The 21,238-nt window shown below is 27.7% G+C and overlaps 4 protein-coding genes across 5 annotated transcripts in view; 2 read left to right on the top strand and 2 right to left on the bottom strand.

Moving 5' to 3' along the window:
- The first annotated feature begins 24 nt into the window (after positions 1-24).
- LOC127280229 (lysM and putative peptidoglycan-binding domain-containing protein 2) lies at positions 25-3,278 on the top strand. The gene is made up of 4 exons (XM_051303129.1): positions 25-339; positions 1,705-1,857; positions 1,942-2,069; positions 2,149-3,278. Exons 1-4 carry the CDS (start codon positions 163-165, stop codon positions 2,387-2,389), a joined length of 699 nt encoding a protein of 232 aa, XP_051159086.1. The 5' UTR covers positions 25-162; the 3' UTR covers positions 2,390-3,278.
- A 1,096-nt stretch (positions 3,279-4,374) lies between these two features.
- The window catches only part of LOC127280221 (gamma-tubulin complex component 4-like), a 62,037-nt gene continuing 45,173 nt past the window's right edge, over positions 4,375-21,238 (bottom strand). Inside the window, exons 2-10 of the mRNA XM_051303119.1 lie at positions 7,107-7,313; positions 6,763-6,904; positions 6,480-6,676; positions 6,310-6,404; positions 5,927-6,228; positions 5,399-5,842; positions 5,151-5,328; positions 4,858-5,080; positions 4,375-4,763 (exon numbers count right to left, since the gene is read on the bottom strand). Of these exons, the coding sequence (XP_051159076.1) occupies positions 4,506-4,763; positions 4,858-5,080; positions 5,151-5,328; positions 5,399-5,842; positions 5,927-6,228; positions 6,310-6,404; positions 6,480-6,676; positions 6,763-6,904; positions 7,107-7,175 (1,908 nt within the window). The 5' untranslated portion in view covers positions 7,176-7,313 and the 3' untranslated portion in view covers positions 4,375-4,505. The remainder of the gene's footprint in view (positions 4,764-4,857; positions 5,081-5,150; positions 5,329-5,398; positions 5,843-5,926; positions 6,229-6,309; positions 6,405-6,479; positions 6,677-6,762; positions 6,905-7,106; positions 7,314-21,238) is intronic.
- Positions 7,344-9,428, top strand: LOC127280225 (dual specificity protein phosphatase MPK-4-like). 2 transcript variants are annotated; one of them, XM_051303124.1, is made up of 3 exons: positions 7,344-7,450; positions 7,833-7,916; positions 8,019-9,428. In XM_051303124.1, exon 3 carries the CDS (start codon positions 8,028-8,030, stop codon positions 9,081-9,083), a length of 1,056 nt encoding a protein of 351 aa, XP_051159081.1. In that variant the 5' UTR covers positions 7,344-7,450; positions 7,833-7,916; positions 8,019-8,027; the 3' UTR covers positions 9,084-9,428. The 2 variants fall into 2 exon arrangements, with proteins under 2 accessions (XP_051159081.1, XP_051159082.1); XM_051303125.1 differs by lacking the exon at positions 7,833-7,916 and having other exon boundaries at positions 7,360-7,450.
- LOC127280231 (paired mesoderm homeobox protein 2-like) lies at positions 11,463-20,603 on the bottom strand. Its single transcript, XM_051303131.1, has 3 exons — positions 19,765-20,603; positions 18,237-18,412; positions 11,463-12,223 (listed from the first exon to the last, which is right to left on the bottom strand). The coding sequence occupies exons 1-3, from the start codon at positions 19,874-19,876 to the stop codon at positions 11,825-11,827; spliced, it is 687 nt and encodes a 228-aa protein (XP_051159088.1). The 5' UTR covers positions 19,877-20,603; the 3' UTR covers positions 11,463-11,824.

Below are 21,238 nucleotides of genomic sequence, written 5' to 3'. Positions count from 1 at the left end.
CATTGTGACAATTGACACCCTGAATGATAACATGATATTTTCTATCCGCGTGTGATCGAGTTATCGTTCGCGTATTTTCAGTGAGTGCTCTGTGCTTCAATCGTAATGATCACTTGATTGTGTGCTGTTAGACGTAGTGAATTAGAAATTTATTTAATTTATATGGAGCGTTATGCTGACGATGAAATGGAAGAGCGAAGATCAATTCGCAATTCTGGTAAAGCACTCAAAAAATATGGAAGTACATCTAAACATATAAAACGAAATGAAATTATGATCAAACATGTTGTGTCCAAGTCAGATACACTTCAGGGAATCGCCCTCAAATTTGGAGTTACAGTAAGTATATTTGATGAAAATAAAATTTTCCAGGATATTAATTTTTATTGATAAATTAAATTTGTTTTTGACAGTTAATTTATTATTTTGTTAACTATTTTAATATACACAAAAGTTTCTCTTTAATCTAAATGATCAAATTTTAAGTCATGTGATTGAAAGTAGAAAGTAAATTTTAAGAAATTGTTGTTAACATAACCTTAAACTGTCATTTTGTAAAGAGTTAACGATTTATTATTGAAATTTATGATAATAATGAACTTTTTATTCTTTTATTTTTATCAACATTCTATCTATAATTATGATATTAAAAAATATTTGTATATTTTTTGGAAAATAATTTGAAATTGTGATTCAATTGTTGATAATTTTTTATTATTTTTAATATTTTAGTTACGTTCTACTTGGTTTACTATTAAAATCAAATATTTCATTTTCTTGCACGTGATATTTTCACGACTGAATGATCATTTTGCAAGGTCATTAGAGTTTTGTCTTATTTTTCTTCAAGAAAATTATTTCTCTATATATATAAGTTTTTACTAAAATTATTGAATAATTTATAAAATTATCCTTTTTTCGTTATACAAAATGCTGAAAATTATAAATTTCGAAGTAGTAAAATTTGTTTTTTAAAAAAAAATAATTAGCTCCATTACATTGTGCTTTGCAAATTCAAAAAGTGTTTTTTACCTTTAAAGTTGATTCTTTTGAGGCTATAAAAAGAATTGTTTTAAATAGAGAGCTTTGTAAATTTGCATTCGGAAGCGAATAATGAGTTTATAAATCTAAATATTGTGGACTTTTTAGCTAAAAACATTTTTTTAAAAATAATTCTTTTCCTCTTTTAGGTAATAAAAAAAATTATGTAATTGCTGTTTATAATTTAAAATTAAATTACCTCAGTTATTCAAAAATAGAGATAAACAAAATATAATAATGCATCTTATCTTAAAATTCAATATGTTCTTATCAAAAAAAAAGTTTTCGTTTCTTTCTTGACACATTTTCATCTTTTTTGAAACTTCAATTTCTAATTTGTCAATAATATTATTAAATTTTAATAATTTTTATTTTAATAATTATTTAAAAAAAAAAAACTTATTTTTTCAAGCAAGAACAAATAGTTTAAAACATTAAATATATCTAATCTTTATGCCTATAGGTGATATCTTATCATCTCAAAAAAAAATAGTAAAAAAAAAAACAACTAGTAAAATTATATTCAAATATTAAAAAATATTATATGAAATATAAATTATATTTTCACAATAAAATTATTTAAAAAAAAAATTTAATGAAAAAATTATTTTTAAATAATATAATTTTATTAGAAATAACATATATTTTCGCTCCCCTTTAAAGACGGAGCAAATTAGAAGAGCTAATAGACTGTGGGCAACGGATAGCTTATTCCTACGAGAATATTTATTGATTCCCGTACCCGTGGATAATCCGTTATCTACTCCAAGCAATGATGCTTCGACTGAATCTGAATCTAATCACACGATTGCAAGTGTAAGTTTAATAAAAGTTTTCAATTTACTTTTTGATTTTTCAACAACTAGAATAAAATTTAAAAATTCAAATATTCTTTTCTAGACCTCTAGGTCCTCATCGATATCGTCGTCCATAGATCAAGAAAGTACTGTAGATGATTTTTTAGCAAGAATGGATTCATCTATAGCAAGTGTTAAAAAAGATGTTAAACGCGCTCAAGGAAACAGTGAGTAAGTGAATCAATTTTTCACATAAAAAAATATTTTCAAATGAAAAATGAATTTTTAAAAAAAAAAAATATTTTTACAGATTTTGTCACGAGGGTGACGATTCATATGTACAGAAACGAAAAGCAGTGGCTAGGTTACGAAATTCCCATCCAGTTTCGTCAAATCCTTATGCACCAATGCCAACGTCTGAATTAGTTAATTCATTTTCGTCAAGCGATGTTCACAGTCTTCCATCAACAGTTGTGATGACACAAGGAAGAAGAGTGCGAACATCACTGCAAAGACTACAACAACAACAAGACGAAATGTTTCAATTGTAGCAATCAATTTGCGTACGAACAACGTGCGTTTGAGTCATAAAGAAAAGAATAATTTTTTATCGACTTCAAAAAAAAAAAACAGAATCTGAAATTCTTTATCATGGTGCAATAGTTAAATGAAAAATACAAAGAAGTTAGTGCTTAGTTGAAGAAATTTGAAAAATAATCTAGACCATAAAAAAGGATCCCCTCTCGAAAGGGAACCGTCTGTGCCTTTCCCTCAAGCCTATATAATTCTACTTTACAGATATTTTTTACATTCCCATAAACTTCTTTTTTTTTTTTTTTCCCCCACCCAAAAATTTATGGTACAGATTTTGAGATTTATCAAAGAGATTATTATTATCATAAGAAAGCGAAAAGATTCAATAGAATAAATATTTTGAAATATAGATTAGTTCCGATTTCTCAAAGTTTTGTCTAAAATAAACATTTTTCGAACGTATCAGAAAAAAGAGACTTAAATCGCACTTGCTTCCGAAGATTAAATTCTTAAAAAAAATTTTTTTTTTTTTCATATACATAAAACTCTGAATCGTGTCTTCTCTTATTTTAAATGTGGAACAATTCATTTGTCATTCGTTGATCGAATGTAATTTTTTCATGATTGTAAAGAAAAACAAAAAGTCCATAAAAAAAAAACTGTAGAGTAGACAAAGTTTAAAAATACAGCGAAAAACATTTGTAGAAAAACATGAATCGGTGTCAAAAAAAAAAAAACTCCAAAATACAGGGATAATGTGAAAGATTCAGTAGTTAAATAAAGAAAAATATTAAAAAGAGAAAGAATAAACGAACAAACGGAATACGTGAACGAAATGACTGAAATGAACGGAAAAATAAGAAGAAGAAGAAGAAGAAAAATAAATGGAAGATAACTAAAAGAAAATTCGGAAAAATTGCCCTTTATCAACAAATAAAAAAAATTTGTAAAAATTATTTTTCCGAAATCCAGAAAAAAGGTTGTCTCAACTAGATAGAATTAATTCGAATAATGCACATAAATATTGAGTTTTACTATTTCATAAACATGAAAAATGTACAATTGCATTGAAATTTCTTCTTTAACGAAGAAATTAATTCGATTCTAATAATAATTCGATATATTTAAGTAGTCTAATTTAAAAAAAAAAAAAAAAGATTGTCAAACGAATATGATATTTTCAGTACCTGTGAATGTTTTCAATTTAAAAAACTGTAAAAACGTGTCATTCCTTTTAGTTAAAAAAAAAAAAAAACAAGTGTTAATATTCGTATACGGCTGTTAAAAAAAAAATCGTGTACAGTATAAAAAAATGTCAAGAAAAAATGACAAAAGTATTTTTTTTTCGTTGATAATTTAAAGAAAGAAAGAAAGAAAGAAAGTGTCGTTACGAGAATATGTGATTAGAATTTTCTTCAATTTAGTATTATTTATTCATTGAACAAATTATCAAATAAATTAAATTTAGGAACGATTAAATTTGCACTTTATTTAGAAATTGAAAATCATTAAATCTCTAAAATTAAAAAGAAAATAAATAAATTATTAAAAAATATATAGTATTATAAATTTTAAGATTTACATTTTTCAAAGAGGATAAAAATTGAAAAAAAATCCGAAAAACTTACGAGTTTTAAAAAAATTGCCAAATTAAAAAATTTTAGAGACTTAAGAATCGAAAATTTCTTGTGCTTATTGTTGTCAGCTGTTAATTGAAAGTTATTTATAAATAAAAAATTGTAAAACGCTTTAATGTCAAGGATCTAGTATACCTTAAATATACTCAGCCGATTGTGTACAGAAATTAGAAAATAATTTTCGATAAAGAAAATTTTAAAAGAAATTTGTGTTTATATTGGTGTGAATGTTCTTTTTCTTTTGCTGAGTAGCTTCGATTCATTTTTCAAAAATTAATGAAGCTAAACTAATTTAGTTCTATATATATATATATATTAGAAAAATTAATTATCACATAAAAGAACATCCAAATAAATAATATATATATGATCATTGAAAATTGTATTTTTTTTCAAAAAACCATCTTATAAAAATAATTATTTTTATAGAGCAAAAAAAAAAAAGAGAATAATAAATTTATACACTCACGTTTTCTTCTCAAAAAATTGAAGTTTTCTAGATTCTCTCTAGTTTCTTACTAAACCATCTGTTGAAATCGAGTCTTAAGAGCAATTGTGCCAAATGTTCTCCACTTGGTTGAGAACGAACTCGACTTAATGTTTTCGTAAGCCAGTCCATTAAACTTTCCAAAGTGTCGTAGAGTTTCTGTAGCTCCTCTTTTTCTGAATCCAATAGATTTTCCATATTCCAAAGCGATGATTGTAAAATAAAATCATCGCAAAGACGTAGTAATAATTGTATAAGATCATTTACCTGGAGAAGTAAATTTTTCGTTAATTTATTTTATATAAATTTTTATTAAAATAAATATTCATTTAATTATAATTTAAAAAGAAAAGAAACTTACTGGATTTTTCTTTCCTGCATTATTGCTCAAAAGAAATGTTTGCGACATTACATTTGCCATAAAAACAGAATGTGCTCGTTGAATTTCTTCAAAATTTCTTGTATTTTTCATACTGTTTTCCATCATTGTATATTGACTCTCAAGAACGTCTACTTGAAGATAATATTGCAAATTATCAACAATGAATATCAAATTATTTCGCAATTGAATCACATCGATTTCACTGAAAATAATCATTTTGTCAAAAGTTTTCTGTAAAAAAAAAAAATTTGATTTACAAAAAAAATAATTACATATTTTTGGAACGCGCGTGTTCTCTCCAAAGATTCCACAAATTGATTTGTGTTTTTTTCACTCGCAATAAAAATCGAAAGAGTGAATTATAATCCTTTAAAGTTGCCGGACTAAACAATAAATGTAAAGGCCAAACAACTTTATATTGCAGTACAATCAAACCCCAACCTCGTTTTTCTAGAATTTTAAATTAAAATTTAATATTTTGAAAAAAAAGAGAATTTTAAAATAATTATTTTCTTTTTACCAATTGGATCTTCACGATCTTTTCCTTCATCATCATTTTTAGTGGGAAGATTAACTGAGAAAGTAAATCCATCCATGGCACTCTCGTCGTTTGAATGTAATTTTCTTAATGCTGCTTGAAAGGCAAAATTAATATCACGCGATGTATGATTTGTTGGAACAATATTTAAAGTATGTGTTGTTAATCTAATAAATTCCAAAAATAAATCGCCTCTTCCCATTAGATAAAAATCTTTCATTAATTTCAATTGTTGCATTAATTGTGCTTCTTCAACAGTCACTTGCCATAAATGTTCAGTTACACAAAGTTTCAAATTATCAACAGTTTTCTCAAATCCCACTACATTGAATTTTGTTTGCATTTGTAAACTCTGAAGTTTTTCAAAATGCTCATATTCTTTTTCGCCCCAAATTGAATTCTCCAATTTTCCCTCGTATCTCAATTCTAAATGAAAAAAAAAGAGTAGATAAATTAAATTTTTTATTTAAATGAAAATTTATTAATTTAAAAAAAAAAAAAAAAAAAAACCTTTTTTCTGACGAGGATCGTTTCCAAACATGATGACAGTTTGTCCAATGGCCAAAATTTTCGAGGCCAAGGTGGAGCGAATGTAGGAAGGAAGCATATCAATTTGTATATCGTAATTCCACATGTTTGTGAATTTCACTTCAGATGTGCCACTATTCATACCATCAACTGAAATTCCAAGATCGTCTGAGTCATCGTTGCTTTTTTGAATAAAAAATTCTTTATGCACATCCTCCAATTGTCCATATAAAAGCCAACTTATCAAATGCTTGTAAAAAACAACATGCATACAACGTGTCACTCTGTAAAATATTCTCAAAATTAGATCACAAAAAATTGCAATAATTTTTAGAATTAACAGTTTAAAAATTTTTTTAACTCACTTTTGAAGAGCAATTTTTACTTCAGGAATTCCTGTATTTGAATGCTGATGTACACATTGTAATAATTTACATCCATAGAGTTTACGAGTTTGTATCTAGAGAACAAAATTGTATTTCAATTAAAAATTTATTTTATTTTCAATAAATTCAATTTAAAAAAAATGTCTTACCTCTGATATAATTGAATTGAATACGCAAAATAGAGAAATATATTTTTGCAAACGGCAAAGTATCATCGATACTGGAGTATGTGAATCGTTTAAAATAATTTTCTCCATTTCAATGATTTCATCACGAAAAGGCTCGAGAGCTTCGTCCATTCCATTGCAAAGAGCTCGTAAATATAAACCAAGAACTAATTCAGTTTCTGTAGAGACAAAATATTTTTTAAATTTAAAATTACAATTTTTTGGGGGGAAAATAATTTTTAATTAAAAATAAATCGTCATTTACCTGTGTAATTTTTATTTGGCGCATCAACTGGCGAATAACGTTTAATAAATTTTCTTATTCGATTACATTCTTGAACTATTTCCAAAATTTCTTTTATTATCGCCTTTTCGCCTGGATGAAATTTATTACTTGCATCTTCAAACTGTAATTTAAAAAAAAATAAAATATATCATACTAAACAATTGAGTTTTTTTTAAATTTGCCGGAAAAAAATTGCAAAAACTGGAGAAATAAATCGTAATTATTTTCTTCAAATATTTATAGGTTAGTTTTTTTTTTTTTGTCAAAACAGGAATTTTTCATTTGTGAAAAAAAAAATTTTAAATTATTTAATTAAGACTTACATCAGTGTTAATAATTTCTGCAACACTAGTTGAACATCCCCAGAGGGATAACAAAATTTCGTGCAACATTTTACAGAACTATTTTTCATAAATAATACTGCTATTTTTTTTTCTATCGTAATTCACGATTTCTACACTATTTTAATTACATTATTAGAAAGAAAAAAAAATTCTTAATTTTCTCTGTATATAATTTGACAAGTTTTTCTTTATTTTTGTTTACAATCAAACACAATGTTTTCAAATCGCAGCTGATTGATGAAACATAACCTTAAAATTTTGTGCTGCGCGCGTTTGCGTTGGCAGAGTGACATTTGCTGTGGAAATATTTCGACATAATTCAGGTTCTTTTTTTATTTATTATTAAAAAAAATATATATATATATATATTCTCCAAGTTTTATTTATTGTATTAATTCGAGATAACCAATTTTATAATTTCAATTTTTTTTTCGCAAATACCTAACCTCTTTTTTTATACGTGATTTGCAAATAAAAAATTACATAAATTGTTATTTGTTTATTTACTATTATTATTAATATTATTATTATTATTATTTATATACCTTAATATTAATTTTATTGAATTAAATATCCCTTGCTTTTATTAATATTTATTAATAAGTGATTTTTAATTAGAATTTATTTTCGTTCCATTAATCGATTATAAACGTTAATTTATTTATGAAAGCGGTGTCAGTTTTTTAAAAGAAATAATTTTTAAAGGAACCAACGTGCCAAAAAAAAAAATAAAAGGAATTTTTCTTGACAAGAGAAAAATTGCATAATTAATTGCATTTGAATAAAAAAGTAAGTACATATCAATCCTTTGAGACCAAAGGGAAAATTATTTTTTTTTTTTATCAAATCTTAAATTATAAATTTAGTTTATATTTTCTTTTGTTTTTGAAGGACAATAAAATGGCAAAGCAAGGAGAGGGTATTATAACGAGAGAAGATTTTGACGCTGGACCATCGAGTTATAATGAGATTGAGCCAAATCTTTATTTGGGAAATTTAACAGCAGCAACCGATTCAGAATGGTTGAAACGAGAGCAAATAACTCATATTTTAACTGTCGATTCGTGTCCATTGCCAAGGAAAATACAAACCCTACCCGACATCACAATGAAATACATTCAAGTCACAGATATGCCACGTGAGGACTTATTGACCTACTTTGAGGACACCTATCAATTTATTCTCTATTCATTGGAACGTGGTGGTAAAGTTCTTGTACATTGTTATTTTGGAGTTTCACGTTCGGCAACATTAGTTATTGCTTATATGATGAAAAAGTATAATATGAGTTTTACAAATGCCTATGAGGCTGTTAAAAAAAAGAGACGATTCGTTGGACCAAATCCAGGATTTTTGGCACAATTAAAACTCTATGAACACATGGACTTTAGTATTGACAATACAAATATTCAATTTAAATTATATCGTTTACAAATTGCCGCCGATAAAGTGAGAAAAGCAAAAATTCTTCCACAAAATTATATGGATTTAGTGAAAGCTGATCCTGCATTGACAACAGTTCGACCAGAGCCAACAGTTTATCGTTGTAAAAAATGTCGTCGAATTGTTGCTAATGCAAGTAATATTCTACCTCATTCGACAAAAGAGAAGCAAATTTGGCGTCACGTCAGTAAAAAGGGACAAGATAAAACGTCAAAACAAATTAAAAATTTACAATTACCAGAGGCTAAACAACAACAGGAGCAAGAGGAGAAAAAAACAATTGAGATGTGTAATAAAACTTATTTTATTGAACCACTCGCTTGGATGCCGGACATCACTCACAATGTCGAAGGTAAACTTAATTGTCCAAAATGTAATTCAAAATTAGGTTCATTTAGTTGGATATCAGGTTGTCAATGTCCCTGTGGTAGTAAAATTGCCCCGGCCTTTTATCTTGTACCCTCTAAAGTCGATTGGAGTAATGCTGTACAAAATGTCGAGTCGACAGTCTAAAGTTCTTTGAAAACGAAATTTTGATTCGATTCCAAAATTCCATATTTGAAAATTTTAATTCTGTTATTTAAAGAAAAAAACCAAATGGAATTAGAATCGAAATTTTTACTAAAAAATCCAAAATTGGATTTTCATTCCTTTTGCTCAATTTTTTTTTTGATAATTTTAAATTTTCCGTATTGAATGAGCATTATTATATAATATTTAATGTTAAGATTCATCATTTGTGATATTAGATTCAATATAGTTCTATTTATAGAAGTGAATAGAATTTCCGAGTTAGTCGATTGTTTCAATTTGAAACTAGTAGAAATTTTGAATTTTTAAAATAAATATAGAAAATGGTTTAGAAAATTTTTTTTTTTTCGAGAGTTGTGATTTAAGGTGTACACCTGTTTTGAAATTCTAAAATATCTTCAAGTAAAATTAAAATATTCTGAAAATACCTTGAAATACTCGCGGAAATAAATTATTTCAAATATTTTCATGCATCTTAAAATATATAAAAATATTTTCAAACAAAATTTCCCTTCTTTTTAAATACAAATTGTAAATTATTTTTAAAAAATATAAAAACAATAATAAATAAATAGAAACGTACACTTTTTGAAATCCTCGAATTTTTTTTTTAAATTCTCATGTGCCAAATGTTTTTAATTTATTCTACATAAAAACTCCATTTTTGGAGTAAATATTCCTTAGCGATTTAAATAATTTTCTTTATACATTTAATAATAATAATAATAATAATAAGAGTAAAAAATTACTTTTATAGTATATAAATGTCTGTAAACTCTTCCTGAATTTTATCCAATTTGCACTATTTCTCACCATGTTAAAAAAAATTCAGAAAATTTTTATTCTCCATTTAAAAATAATGCACTTTTTAAATTTGCAAATTATACACTTTTTAAATTTTGCAAAAACCTTTTTCAATTTACAATAATAATACACTTTTTGCATAGTTTTGCATGTTTGACATAAATTTTTTACTTGAAAATTTGCAAAAATTATTCTCTTTTATTATAATAGAGGATAAATTTTTTATTTTAAACAAGTTTTTAAAAAATATGTATAAGACGGGACCAAGTTGAAATTTGAGGAAATAATTTTTAACAAAGTTAATATTTGAAAAATAAAGAATATTGTAAAGTTAACAATTAAAAATATATTAATGTTAACTATGAGAAAATATAATAAATCTAATATTAAAAAAAATATTAATAAAGTTAATAAAAATTGACACTGAAAGTGTATTAAAAGTTAATTCAGAAAATATAAATAAAATAAAAAAAAGTTTATCTCTAAAATTAATTCTGAAAATATAAATGTAACAATAAAAAATAAATATATATATATATTAATAAAATATATAAATGTAAACATTGAAAAACATAAATAAATGTAACAAATGAGAAACATATGTTAAAATTAGCAAAACATGTAACAAAGTTAAAACTCATATTTTTTGCAACAATAATCCTAAAGACGTCCATTTTTGCATTTTGATTCCGAATTATAAAAAAAAAAATAATTAAAAAGTTTAATGATATAGAAGATATTAAATGTAATTATTATTATTTCAAATAAATAATAATAAAAATGTTTTTTGTTTAAATAGCTCATTCGATACTGAATTTTCGCGAAAGCCTAAACTTATTCTTGGTATTTATAAATATAGCTCTTCTAGTTTTTTCAATTGCTGCAATGAGACTCAAAAATCGAATTCATTGCGCGATATTGTTCGATTTTTAAATAATTCTAATCATGTGCCAACGTGTTATTAAAAAAAAAATTATATTTACGATTTTAATAAGCTTTTATCGCCAAATAACAAATGGACTTTTAAATATTTATATCGCATCTCTTTATTATTGTTCTACATTTATTTTATAAAAGTAAATTCGATGTATTGTCTACTGTTTATTCTACAATATATATATATATATAATATGTGTTAAAAATTAAGATAATATTTATTCTATAAAATACCAATTTTTAATTACCCTGTTTTTTCAGTCGAAGCGTATTTTTTTCGAAAAATCCATATTAATGTTTTATAAAAAATATAATTATTGTTTAATTCCATAAAAATTATTAATTAGAATTTTCATTTTAACCAATTTTATTATAAATAATTATTTTTTTAACGATTTTTCAAAAATGTTGTTAATTAAAAATAAATAAAAAATTAAATTCTTTAAAATAAAAATTCTAATTAATGAATTTTTATGGGATAATCATTTTTCTAATTTTGTCAATTTAAGACTTTTTATACAAAAAATTATTATTTGATCGGGATAATTTTTTTCAGATTAAAAATTTTCTTTTTTAATTAAAAGAAAAAAATTATTCTAATCAAAATTACTTTTTTTTCAATAAAACTCTTGTGAAATTATTAATAATAAATTGTAATTTAATTTACGTTTATAAAAAAAATAAATTTTTAACTTAATTTTAATGAAATAAAAAGTTTAATTTTAATTATATAAATAAAAAATTTATTTTTATTTGAAAATTTAATTTCGAAATTTCTTTTTAGTACCCTATTGCGTGTTTTATTTTTGGTTTTTTTCTCTTTCTTTTTAGCACACTTTTATAAAGGATGAAAATGAGTATTACAGCCAAGTCCTTTGGTTTTGATTTTTTTTTTTTGTAAATTTTTGCATAATTGGCAAAAATAAGAAGAATTTCGCCAATAAAATCATGAAGAAATGATATAATAATCGAAAGATATATTGTCACATAGTGGCGTGCATCGCCGAATAAGCGCCATAAGGATGATTACGAAGTCTAAGTGCACTTAAGCTATTCATTGATGTACTCTCCAAAGTTGTATGAACTTCCGGTTGATGATATGTGGTAAGTCCCAAATTTCCATTGACAAATCCATGACAACTTGTTGTTGTTGATTGTACTGTTGCATAATGCTGTTGAGATCTCCAATAATCACTATAGGGATATTGTCCAATTTGTGGCGATTGAAGAGGCTCTGAATTGCTTTCACTACCATGATTTGTAACTCTGATTGGCCTCAATGGTAAAGTTGCTTCCATTTCACGATTCGTTGAAACCCCACGATTCATCGCTGAACTTCTTTCATTTCTGCGAAATTTTGCCCGTCGATTTTGGAACCATACCTAAAAAAAAAAAAACAAAATTAATTCATTATTGTTTCTATAATTTATTCATGAATTAAAAATTTTAATATTTAATTTAATTGAAAAATACTTTCAGATAATAAAAGAATTAATATTCTATTTTCAATTTGGCGCTATTCAACAGACGAAAAAACACTAATCTCGATATTTAATAAAGCTAAACATTTCTAGTCATTAGGGTTAATTTATTAAAATTAACCGTAAAATTGATATTAGAGTTCTCATGAAAAATTCAAAAGAAGTTCCCCTTTTTTTATTATACAGTTTATATGGTAAAATGAAAAACTTAAGGAAGTTTCAATTTCTGGCGCGTGTCTCCCTTCCTATTTCTTCTAATTATATTCATACCCAGGTGCGAATTTCGGTCGGCCGCCAGAGTTGGTTCGTCGGCCCATGGTCGGCCCAACTCTGGCTGCCGACCGGTCGGCAGCCAGAGTTGGGCCGACCATGGTAAATATTTGCACCCAAAGTTGGGCCGACTATGGCTGCCGACGTCGGCAGTCACAGTTGGGCCGACCATTGCAGCCATAGTTGGGCCGACTATGGGGGATTATGGTCGGCACAACCTTGGCAGCCATAGTTGGGCCAACCTTGGCTGCCATAGTTGGGCCGACCAGGGGGGGTAATGGTCGGTCCAACTATGGCAGCCACAGTTGGGCCAACCATGGCTGCCATAGTTGGGCCGACCATGGGGGTAATGGTCGGCACAACCTTGGCAGCCATGGTTGGCCCAACTGTGGCTGCCATAGTTGGGCCGACCATTCTTCCCCATAGTCGGTCCAACTATGGCAGCCACAGTTGGGCCGACTAAGGGGAAAATGGTTGGCACAACCTTGGCAGCCATAGTTGGGCCAACCTTGGCTGCCATAGTTGGACCGACCATGGGGGACAATGGTCGGTACGACCTTGGCAGCCAAGGTCGGTCCAACCTTGGCTGCCATAGTTGGGCCGACCATCATAAAGTAAATTTCTCTCCTACCATTGACAAATGTAAAATGTTTTTGTTAATTTACTTGTAATTGATTAATTTAAAAAGAAAAAAGGTTATATGTGATTAATTTATTATTTTGAATTACTAACTTTAATTTTTTTCAAGCTGTAGCTTATAACATTTATTTTTCTCCGTGACTCATATGTCATTGCGTAGTGTAGTGGTTAGCGTATTAGACTGCGGTGCGTTAGGTTGCGAGTTCGATCCCTGCGAGCGTTAAAAATTTTAATTTGTATATATGTATGTTTACGATTGCGTTTAGTGTTTAAGTATATAAAATAAATGTATAATGAATTTAAAATGATTACTAATATATGTTATTTGTATAACAAATTTTTATATTTTAATGTTTATGGTCGGCAAAATTTTAGCTGCCAAGGTTGGCCCAACCATGGCAGCCATAGTCGGGCCGACTATGGCTGCCGACCGTCAAGTTGGATGGTCGGCAGCCAAGGTTGGCCCAACTATGGCTGCCATGGTCGGCCCGACTATGGCTGCCGACCGTCGGCAAGGATGGTCGGCCCAACTAGGGCAGCCTTGGTCGGCCCGACTATGGTACCCATAGTCGGTCCAACTTAGTCGACCATAGGTCGGCCGACGTTATCAATTCGCTAGTTGGCCCGACCTCTGGCTGCCCGAGGTGGGCCGACCATGCACATGGTCGGCCCGACCATGGGCCGACCGACAATTCGCACCTGGGTAATTGACATGCTAAAGTGTTAACCAGCTGTACCATTTTTTATTCACTTTTTTTTTTATTCCGCTTGACGCAATATCATCCCTTCTCTGGCAACCCCCCTTGAAAATATATAATTAGGATCACCTGGATATGGTTATATACTTGCGTGGGTCAAGAAGAAGAAGAAGGACAAGTCCTTTTCTTAAATGCATTAATGCCTTGAATTATATTATCAAATTGCGTGCAATAGCGTGACAAGGTACAAATGAGTTCTCGCAGTTATATATTAACAACTGTGACTTGACCCTCCAAAAACGACGACGACGATGACGACGACCACCACGTCGAATTGCTTTTTACTTATAACGGATTTAACAAGACGAACCACACCCCCATGATGGTCTAGCTAGCCCCCTTTTTATATACAAGCTGCGGTTTCTCAAACCAATACTACTTAACAAATTTAACAGTCTGACGCTTCAAATAGCGTGTTATTTTATTATATCTCATTTATATATAGTTTATTTCTCAATTATTAGCTTCGTTTTCAAGCACAATTATATACTTCTTTAAATTTTATACTATAAATTTTGATTTTTTTAATTTTTATACAAATATTCAGAAAATTAAACGTCTTTAAATTTTTGTGTTGTTGAATTCAAAATTATTGAATTTATATTTAGCAAAATTTTATAAAGTGGATTTTATAATGAGCCTAATTTTAATATCAGAGAATTTTTATTCAAAAAAAATTCTGATTAATTTTTTTTTTGAAAAATAAGAATATAAAAAATTACCGACACAGAAATCTACCTAACCGACTGATGGCAAAACAGTTTTTTGAAAAATTAAAATATAAAAAATTACCAACACAGAAATCTACCTTACCGACTGTTGGTAATTACCGACTGATGGTAAAATAGATTTTTTGAAAATGAAAATATAAAAAATTACCGACACAGAAATCTACCTTACCGACTGATGGCAAATAACTTTTTTGGAAAATGAAAATATAAAAAATTACCGACCTAGGAATCTACCTTACCGACTGTTGGTAATTACCGACTGATAGTAAAACAGTTTTTTAAAAAAATGATAGTGTAAAAAATACCAACACAGAAATCTACCTTACCGACCGTTGGTAATTACCGACTGATGGTAAAACAGATTTTTTTGAAAATGAAAATATAAAAAATTACCTACGCAGAAATCAACCTTACCGACCGTTGGTAATTACCGACTGATAGTAAAACAGTTTTTTTTTGAAAATTGATAATATAAAAAATTACCGACACAGAAATCTACCCTACCGACTGATGGCAAAACAGTTTTTTTTTGAAAAATTAAAATATAAAAAATTACCGATACAGAAATCTACATTATCGACTGATGGTAAAACAGTTTTGAAAAACCGGATAAAATTTCAAAAAATTATTTACCATCAGTCGGTAAGGTAGATTTCTGTGTCGATAATTTTCTATATTTTTATTTCCCAAAAACTGCTTTACCATCAGTCGGTAAGGTAGATTTCTGTGTCGATAATGTTTTATATTTTCATTTTCCAAAAATCTGCCTTACCGTCGGTCGGTAAAGTAGATTTATAGGGTGGTAATTTTTAATATTTTTATTTAAAAAAATTTTTTTACCATCCTAATTAACCTTCTGACTAATTTAATATTGATTCCATTCATTTATTAAATGAATTACGAACCGTTTTACTAATTCTTAGTCAAAAATGACTGTAATTGATATAAAGAAAACTACTAATTCATTTATTAAAGTTTACTAATTGCAGTATTAACCTTACTAATTGAATTAGTAGTTTTCACTGATGGAGTTTAGTATCTGAATCAATTTTGTAAGATTTACACGTCACATTTCATTGAAAATTAGTCAAATTATTTTTGTTTTTGAAATCTACATTATCATTAATCGGCAAAACAAATTTGTCTGTTTCAATCAGTAAAGATTTAAATCTGTTTTACCGATTAATGATAATCTAGATTAGACTGATTTTCAATTACTAAATTTCAGTGGAAATTTTACTAATGTGATTCAATTGCTAAATTTCCACTATTTCATATCAGTAACAACTTACTAATTGAAATTTAAAAAGCATACAAACCCAGTCAAGAAGAGATATAGAAAATAAGAATAAATATCCTGGCAAGGATTATTTGCTTCTCTCTGACAAAGTTTACACATAAATCGCATGGTGGTCCAATGTTTTGTTTGCGCGGGAAGAGTTTTTTTTTTTTTAATGAAAAACAAAAAAAAAAAAGGAAGACGCTCTCGCGGAGGACAGATACGTGGACCGGAGACGGGACAGCGTGACGGCTCCTGGCAGGCGCGCACCAACCATCAGAGACACACGTACCGACAGACAGACAAGATAGACAGACAGACAGAAGGGTGTATTACACGCACACGTGCTGGATGCAAGAACGTTATGCTATGCCAACCGCATATGCTGGAGACATATAAGCGGTCCCGGCAAGCTAATCATAGCCTCTTCTGCCTGACAACCTGTCTCCTCCGATTTTCTGCTTAGCTGTCGGCGACGTCCTCTGAATTCACTCCTTTATGCATATAAGATGTAACGCTACTTATACACACACACCAAATACAGATACTGACATAATAGCTGATAACTTTGCCAGAGTTTTCATTTTGAGATTCACTTTATATGCAACAAAAATTGTTTTCAACTCCGAGAAGCATAGACGATTCATCATCTTAATCGGATTATACTTAATTTGAAAACTCTCCTATAATTTATTATTAATTAATTATATTTTAGTTTTTCGAAAGAAACCATATTTATTAATGAGAAAAAAAACGTTTGAGTTGATAAGAAAACATTTTTTTTAATCCCTGCTCTCTAAATATGAATTTTCTTCTAGTTTAATCAAATTTTGATTGTGCCAACTAAAGTTAGAGGGCCGCATGAATATCTCATAAAAATCATTAGCTAGAACTTTCATTTGTATGAATTTCATTTGACAGAAGTTTTTTTTAGACGAATTTTCATTTTTCTAATTAGCATTTGAGTTATTTTCTTTGTAAACGAAATTTTATTCAACATAATTTTCAGGTACCGAATTTTTATGTAACATCATTTTTATTTTAACAAAGTTTTTGTTATCCAACTTTGAATTTAAAGCATTATAATTTAGACCAATTTTAATTTATCAAAATTCTAATTCAACAGAATTTTAGTAATTCAAATTATTTAATGTCAGAATTTTTAAACTATCGAATCTCCATGTGTTAGAATTTTTATTTACACGAATTTTTATTTGATAGAATTCTTAAAACACCGAATTATCATTTGATAGAAATTACAAATGTCCGAACAAAGAAACGTCAGAAAGATTTCGGCGCAGTTTTTAAAATAGACCAATCACAATTTTTTTAATAATTTCTTATTGGTCTGTTTTAAAAACTGTGCCGAAATCTTTCTGACTTTTGTTTGTTCCGCTATTTGTAATTTCTGTCAAATGAAAATTCCCTGTTTTAGTAATTCTATTAAATTAATAAAAATTCGTAAAAACAAAAATTCGGACACATGAAGATTCAATAAATTAAAAATTCTGACATTAAACAATTCGAATCACTAAAGTTCTGTTGAATAAGAATTTTGATAAATTAAAATTGGTTTAAATTATAATGCTTTAAAATACAAAGTTGGAGAACAAAAAAATTTGTTAAAATAAAAATGATGTTAAATGAAAATTCGGTACCTGAAAATTATGTTGAATAAAATTTTGTTTACAAAGAAGATAACTCAAATGTTAATTCGAAAAATGAAAATTCGTCTAAAAAAAAATTCTGTCAAATGAAATTTATACAAATGAAAATTCTAGCAAATGATTTTTATGGGATATTCATGCGCCCCAAGTTAGATTGGAATAATCAAAATTTTGTTGACTAAACAAAAAAAAATTTTGGTTGCATGTATTTATTAACCAAAATATTTTGTTGTCAACTCAAACTTTTTTATCAGTGTATATAAATTTTATTAATGACACAAGCTGTACTTGACATAACTTTAACGGTAAGCTGCGGGAATACTAAATACAGAGGCGTGACGCGAAACTGACATCTCAAGATTTTGTCGTTAATCTTTATATTTATCGCGAATTTTTAAATTTAGAATAAACAAATTAATTATATATCGAGAAAAAGTGTTTTTCGTCCTGAATATTAATCTCTATTTTTCGCCAATTCAATAACTATTTATCAATTGACTAATAATAATTAATCAATTAATAATTTAATAATTAACCAGCATTTAATTAGCTTGAATGAAAATAAAATACCTGAACTCTAGCCTCTGAGAGTGAAACCCTTGTTGCTAATTCTTCTCGAACGAAAGCGTCAGGATAGTGCGTTCTTTCAAAAACCCTTTCCAAAGCAGCTAATTGTTGGGCGGAAAATGTTGTTCGACTTCTTCTGGGTCTTCTACTTCCGGGCACAGATGGACTGTCACTGCAATCTTTTAAAGAATTTATCTTATTATTTTACGTTCATCGAAAATAAATTCAATTTTATTTCTTAATAATAATTTAATCATTTTTCAATTTTTTATTTAGTACGAAAATTTCTTTATAGTTAAATATATGTTTAAAGTTATTTTCCTATAGTCGCGATAAAAAATATATATAATCTGTGAGAAAAAAAAAGAAGTTGCGGAAAAGCTTAGAGGCAATTCTTCAATGACTTCTCTGTCTTTGATTTCTTTGTACTTGAAAGTTCAGCAAAGCAGCTATAATTCGAGCAGTATGACTGTAAATGAACAATTTTGATTTTATCAAATGACGAATACGAAAAAAAAATCCTCGTTTTAGAAATAAAATATACTTTCGATAGAACTAGAAATAATATAAAATATATATTTGAAAATTTATACAAATTCCAATTGAAATAGAAAATATGACGTAATTTGAACTCAAAGTATATGTAAAAAAAAATTGCTTTTATTTTGGCAAAACTTCAACTTCATAAATTTAAGATTTGTAAATCATTTTATATATCAATTTCGTATAAATTTATATTCGATATATTTTGCCAAATATCCTTCACAAATGAGACATACGATTAACATTTTTTTAAAAAAAGATTTTTATAAATATGTCTTTTTAAATTATTTTTTAAATCTATTGTTCATTTTACTCTCTAAATTTTCAATTAGTGAGAATTCATTCACTATAATTTCAAGTGAAAATTTCCCCTATATAATTTTCAGAATAATGTTAATTAATATTGCAAATAGGGCTTTTTTTTACTAACACGTGTCAATTACACTCGACTAATGGCTAAAAATATTAAAAATTGTGTAATTCTCATTCGTATCTTCTTAAAAAAAAAAATTATCTTCAGCAATGATTTACTCATCTTAATATATATGAATAGATAAGCTCCAAAATAGTGATTTCATTATTTAAAATTACAATGGACCATCCATAAATTTCAATCTAATTTAAAAAAAATCCAATTTTCGCTTAAATTTCTAATTAATCCGAAATATTTAACTGCTTTAAAGGATATTTTTAGTAATTTTTTTTTTCATTAACTACTCAATTTAAATAATAGTCTTAAAAATAGCAAAACATCCACAATATTGCTGCAATATTGTGTCAGTATGTTGTGCTATTTGTGTTCATGATTAAATTATTATTAATTATTATTACCTAATTTATTTAATTAATATATAGTTAATTTTTGAAATCAAATTTTTTAAATTAAACAAAATATTTAACTTTTTAAATTTAAATAAATATTTAATTTCATAAATTCAAAGAAATTAATATTTATAATTGAATTAATAAATTTAATTTAATCACTTACCTATTGTTTGATTTGGTGTTGACAGTAATCGTGACACAGTGAAATCCTGAGGAGCATGTGAATTATGAACCTGTGACACAATCACCGAACTATTTGAATCCGCGTTTAACATTCTCAAGATTTTACACGCACTTCATGTGAAAAAAGAGGGATACAAAAAATTTCTTTCGCACATAATCCGCACATTGAAAAAATAAAAAACAAAAATCCAGTCACTACTTAATTTCCAAAGTCTGGAAATGTAAATCCTCAACGATAAATATTTTTTTTTTTTTTTGATCACGCTCCCGTATATACTATCTAGTCAAGATAAATCTTGTGGGCGTATAAATCAGTTTCAAGTTTTAAGCGGCTTTTCATCATCATATATAGCAGCAATCGCCTCAGATTATAAGCGCGCCTTTCGAAATATTAAAAAAAAAAAAAAAAAATTGACGCACGCGTGCGCCACAAGTGCCGGTAAACATTTTTCGCGCAATATTAACACTTTATTAAATCATTAGAAAGTAAACTTGTTTACTTGATTTTTTTTTCTAATTTCTAATTAAATCTGTAGAATTAATTGAGATGCGGAGAGGGAAATAATCTCTCACCCCGCCAATTAGAATTGAAATTGAATTAGATGACTTGTATATATATATTTCACGGGTAATTGAATTACCCTCGAATTGCTGTTTAATTAGGCGAGAATGGAGTGAAGACGAATGAGAAAAGAAGGAAGAGAAAGAGAGAATTTAAAGTTTATCTCTGAAAATGATTTCGCGCGACGTTTCGTGCTTAGGGCGGCAAGATGCCAACTGACTTTAGCGAGTTAAGATGTACTTAAAGTTCTCTTCTTGATTTCCCACTCAACGACGATATACGAGAAATAGAGCGATTTTAAGAGTAGGTGGAGTATTTTCTTACAAGCTCCACCCTCATTAGACGCTTATTGGCCTCTTAACAAGTTTTGATTCTGCGTTTCAAATATATACTCAATCTTAAGGAGCTTTTTCATCATCTCAAAAAGCTGATGACAGAAGGTCCCACAAAGTGTTTTATATACAGAAACAAATTTTTTCTTCTAACAGAAAAAAAAAAACTGTGAAGGCATAGAAAAGGATAAGCTTTTAAATATCAATCGATATCAGTAAATACTTTGAAATTACTGTTATTTAATACATAAAGAATCGATTTTGAAATAGTTGACATAAATATTTTTTCAGTCTACAACTAGCGTTACTTGTATTACCAGCTCCTAATCTAAAAATGATAACGAAATCGCTCCTCTTTGTAGGATTAATCCTCAGTCTTAAAACCGGAGGCGGAAATACTAAATGGATTGATGGATTAGTCAAAACAATCAAAATCGATCGGCACATCAGTCAAGTAATTTTTCTAATTGATAACAAAGTACTCACATTCCATCCACAATTTGAGATACTAATACAAAAACTATCAAACAACATTCCAATTCGAGAAATCATTTTACAAA

Source organism: Leptopilina boulardi, unplaced genomic scaffold, assembly GCF_019393585.1.
Source record: "Leptopilina boulardi isolate dan_hultmark-lab unplaced genomic scaffold, ZJU_Lbou_2.1 LbouV2_229, whole genome shotgun sequence".
NCBI classification, from domain to species: domain Eukaryota; kingdom Metazoa; phylum Arthropoda; class Insecta; order Hymenoptera; family Figitidae; genus Leptopilina; species Leptopilina boulardi.
The sequence above is the reverse complement of the archived record's forward strand: the minus strand, read 5'-3'. Positions and strand labels throughout refer to the sequence as shown.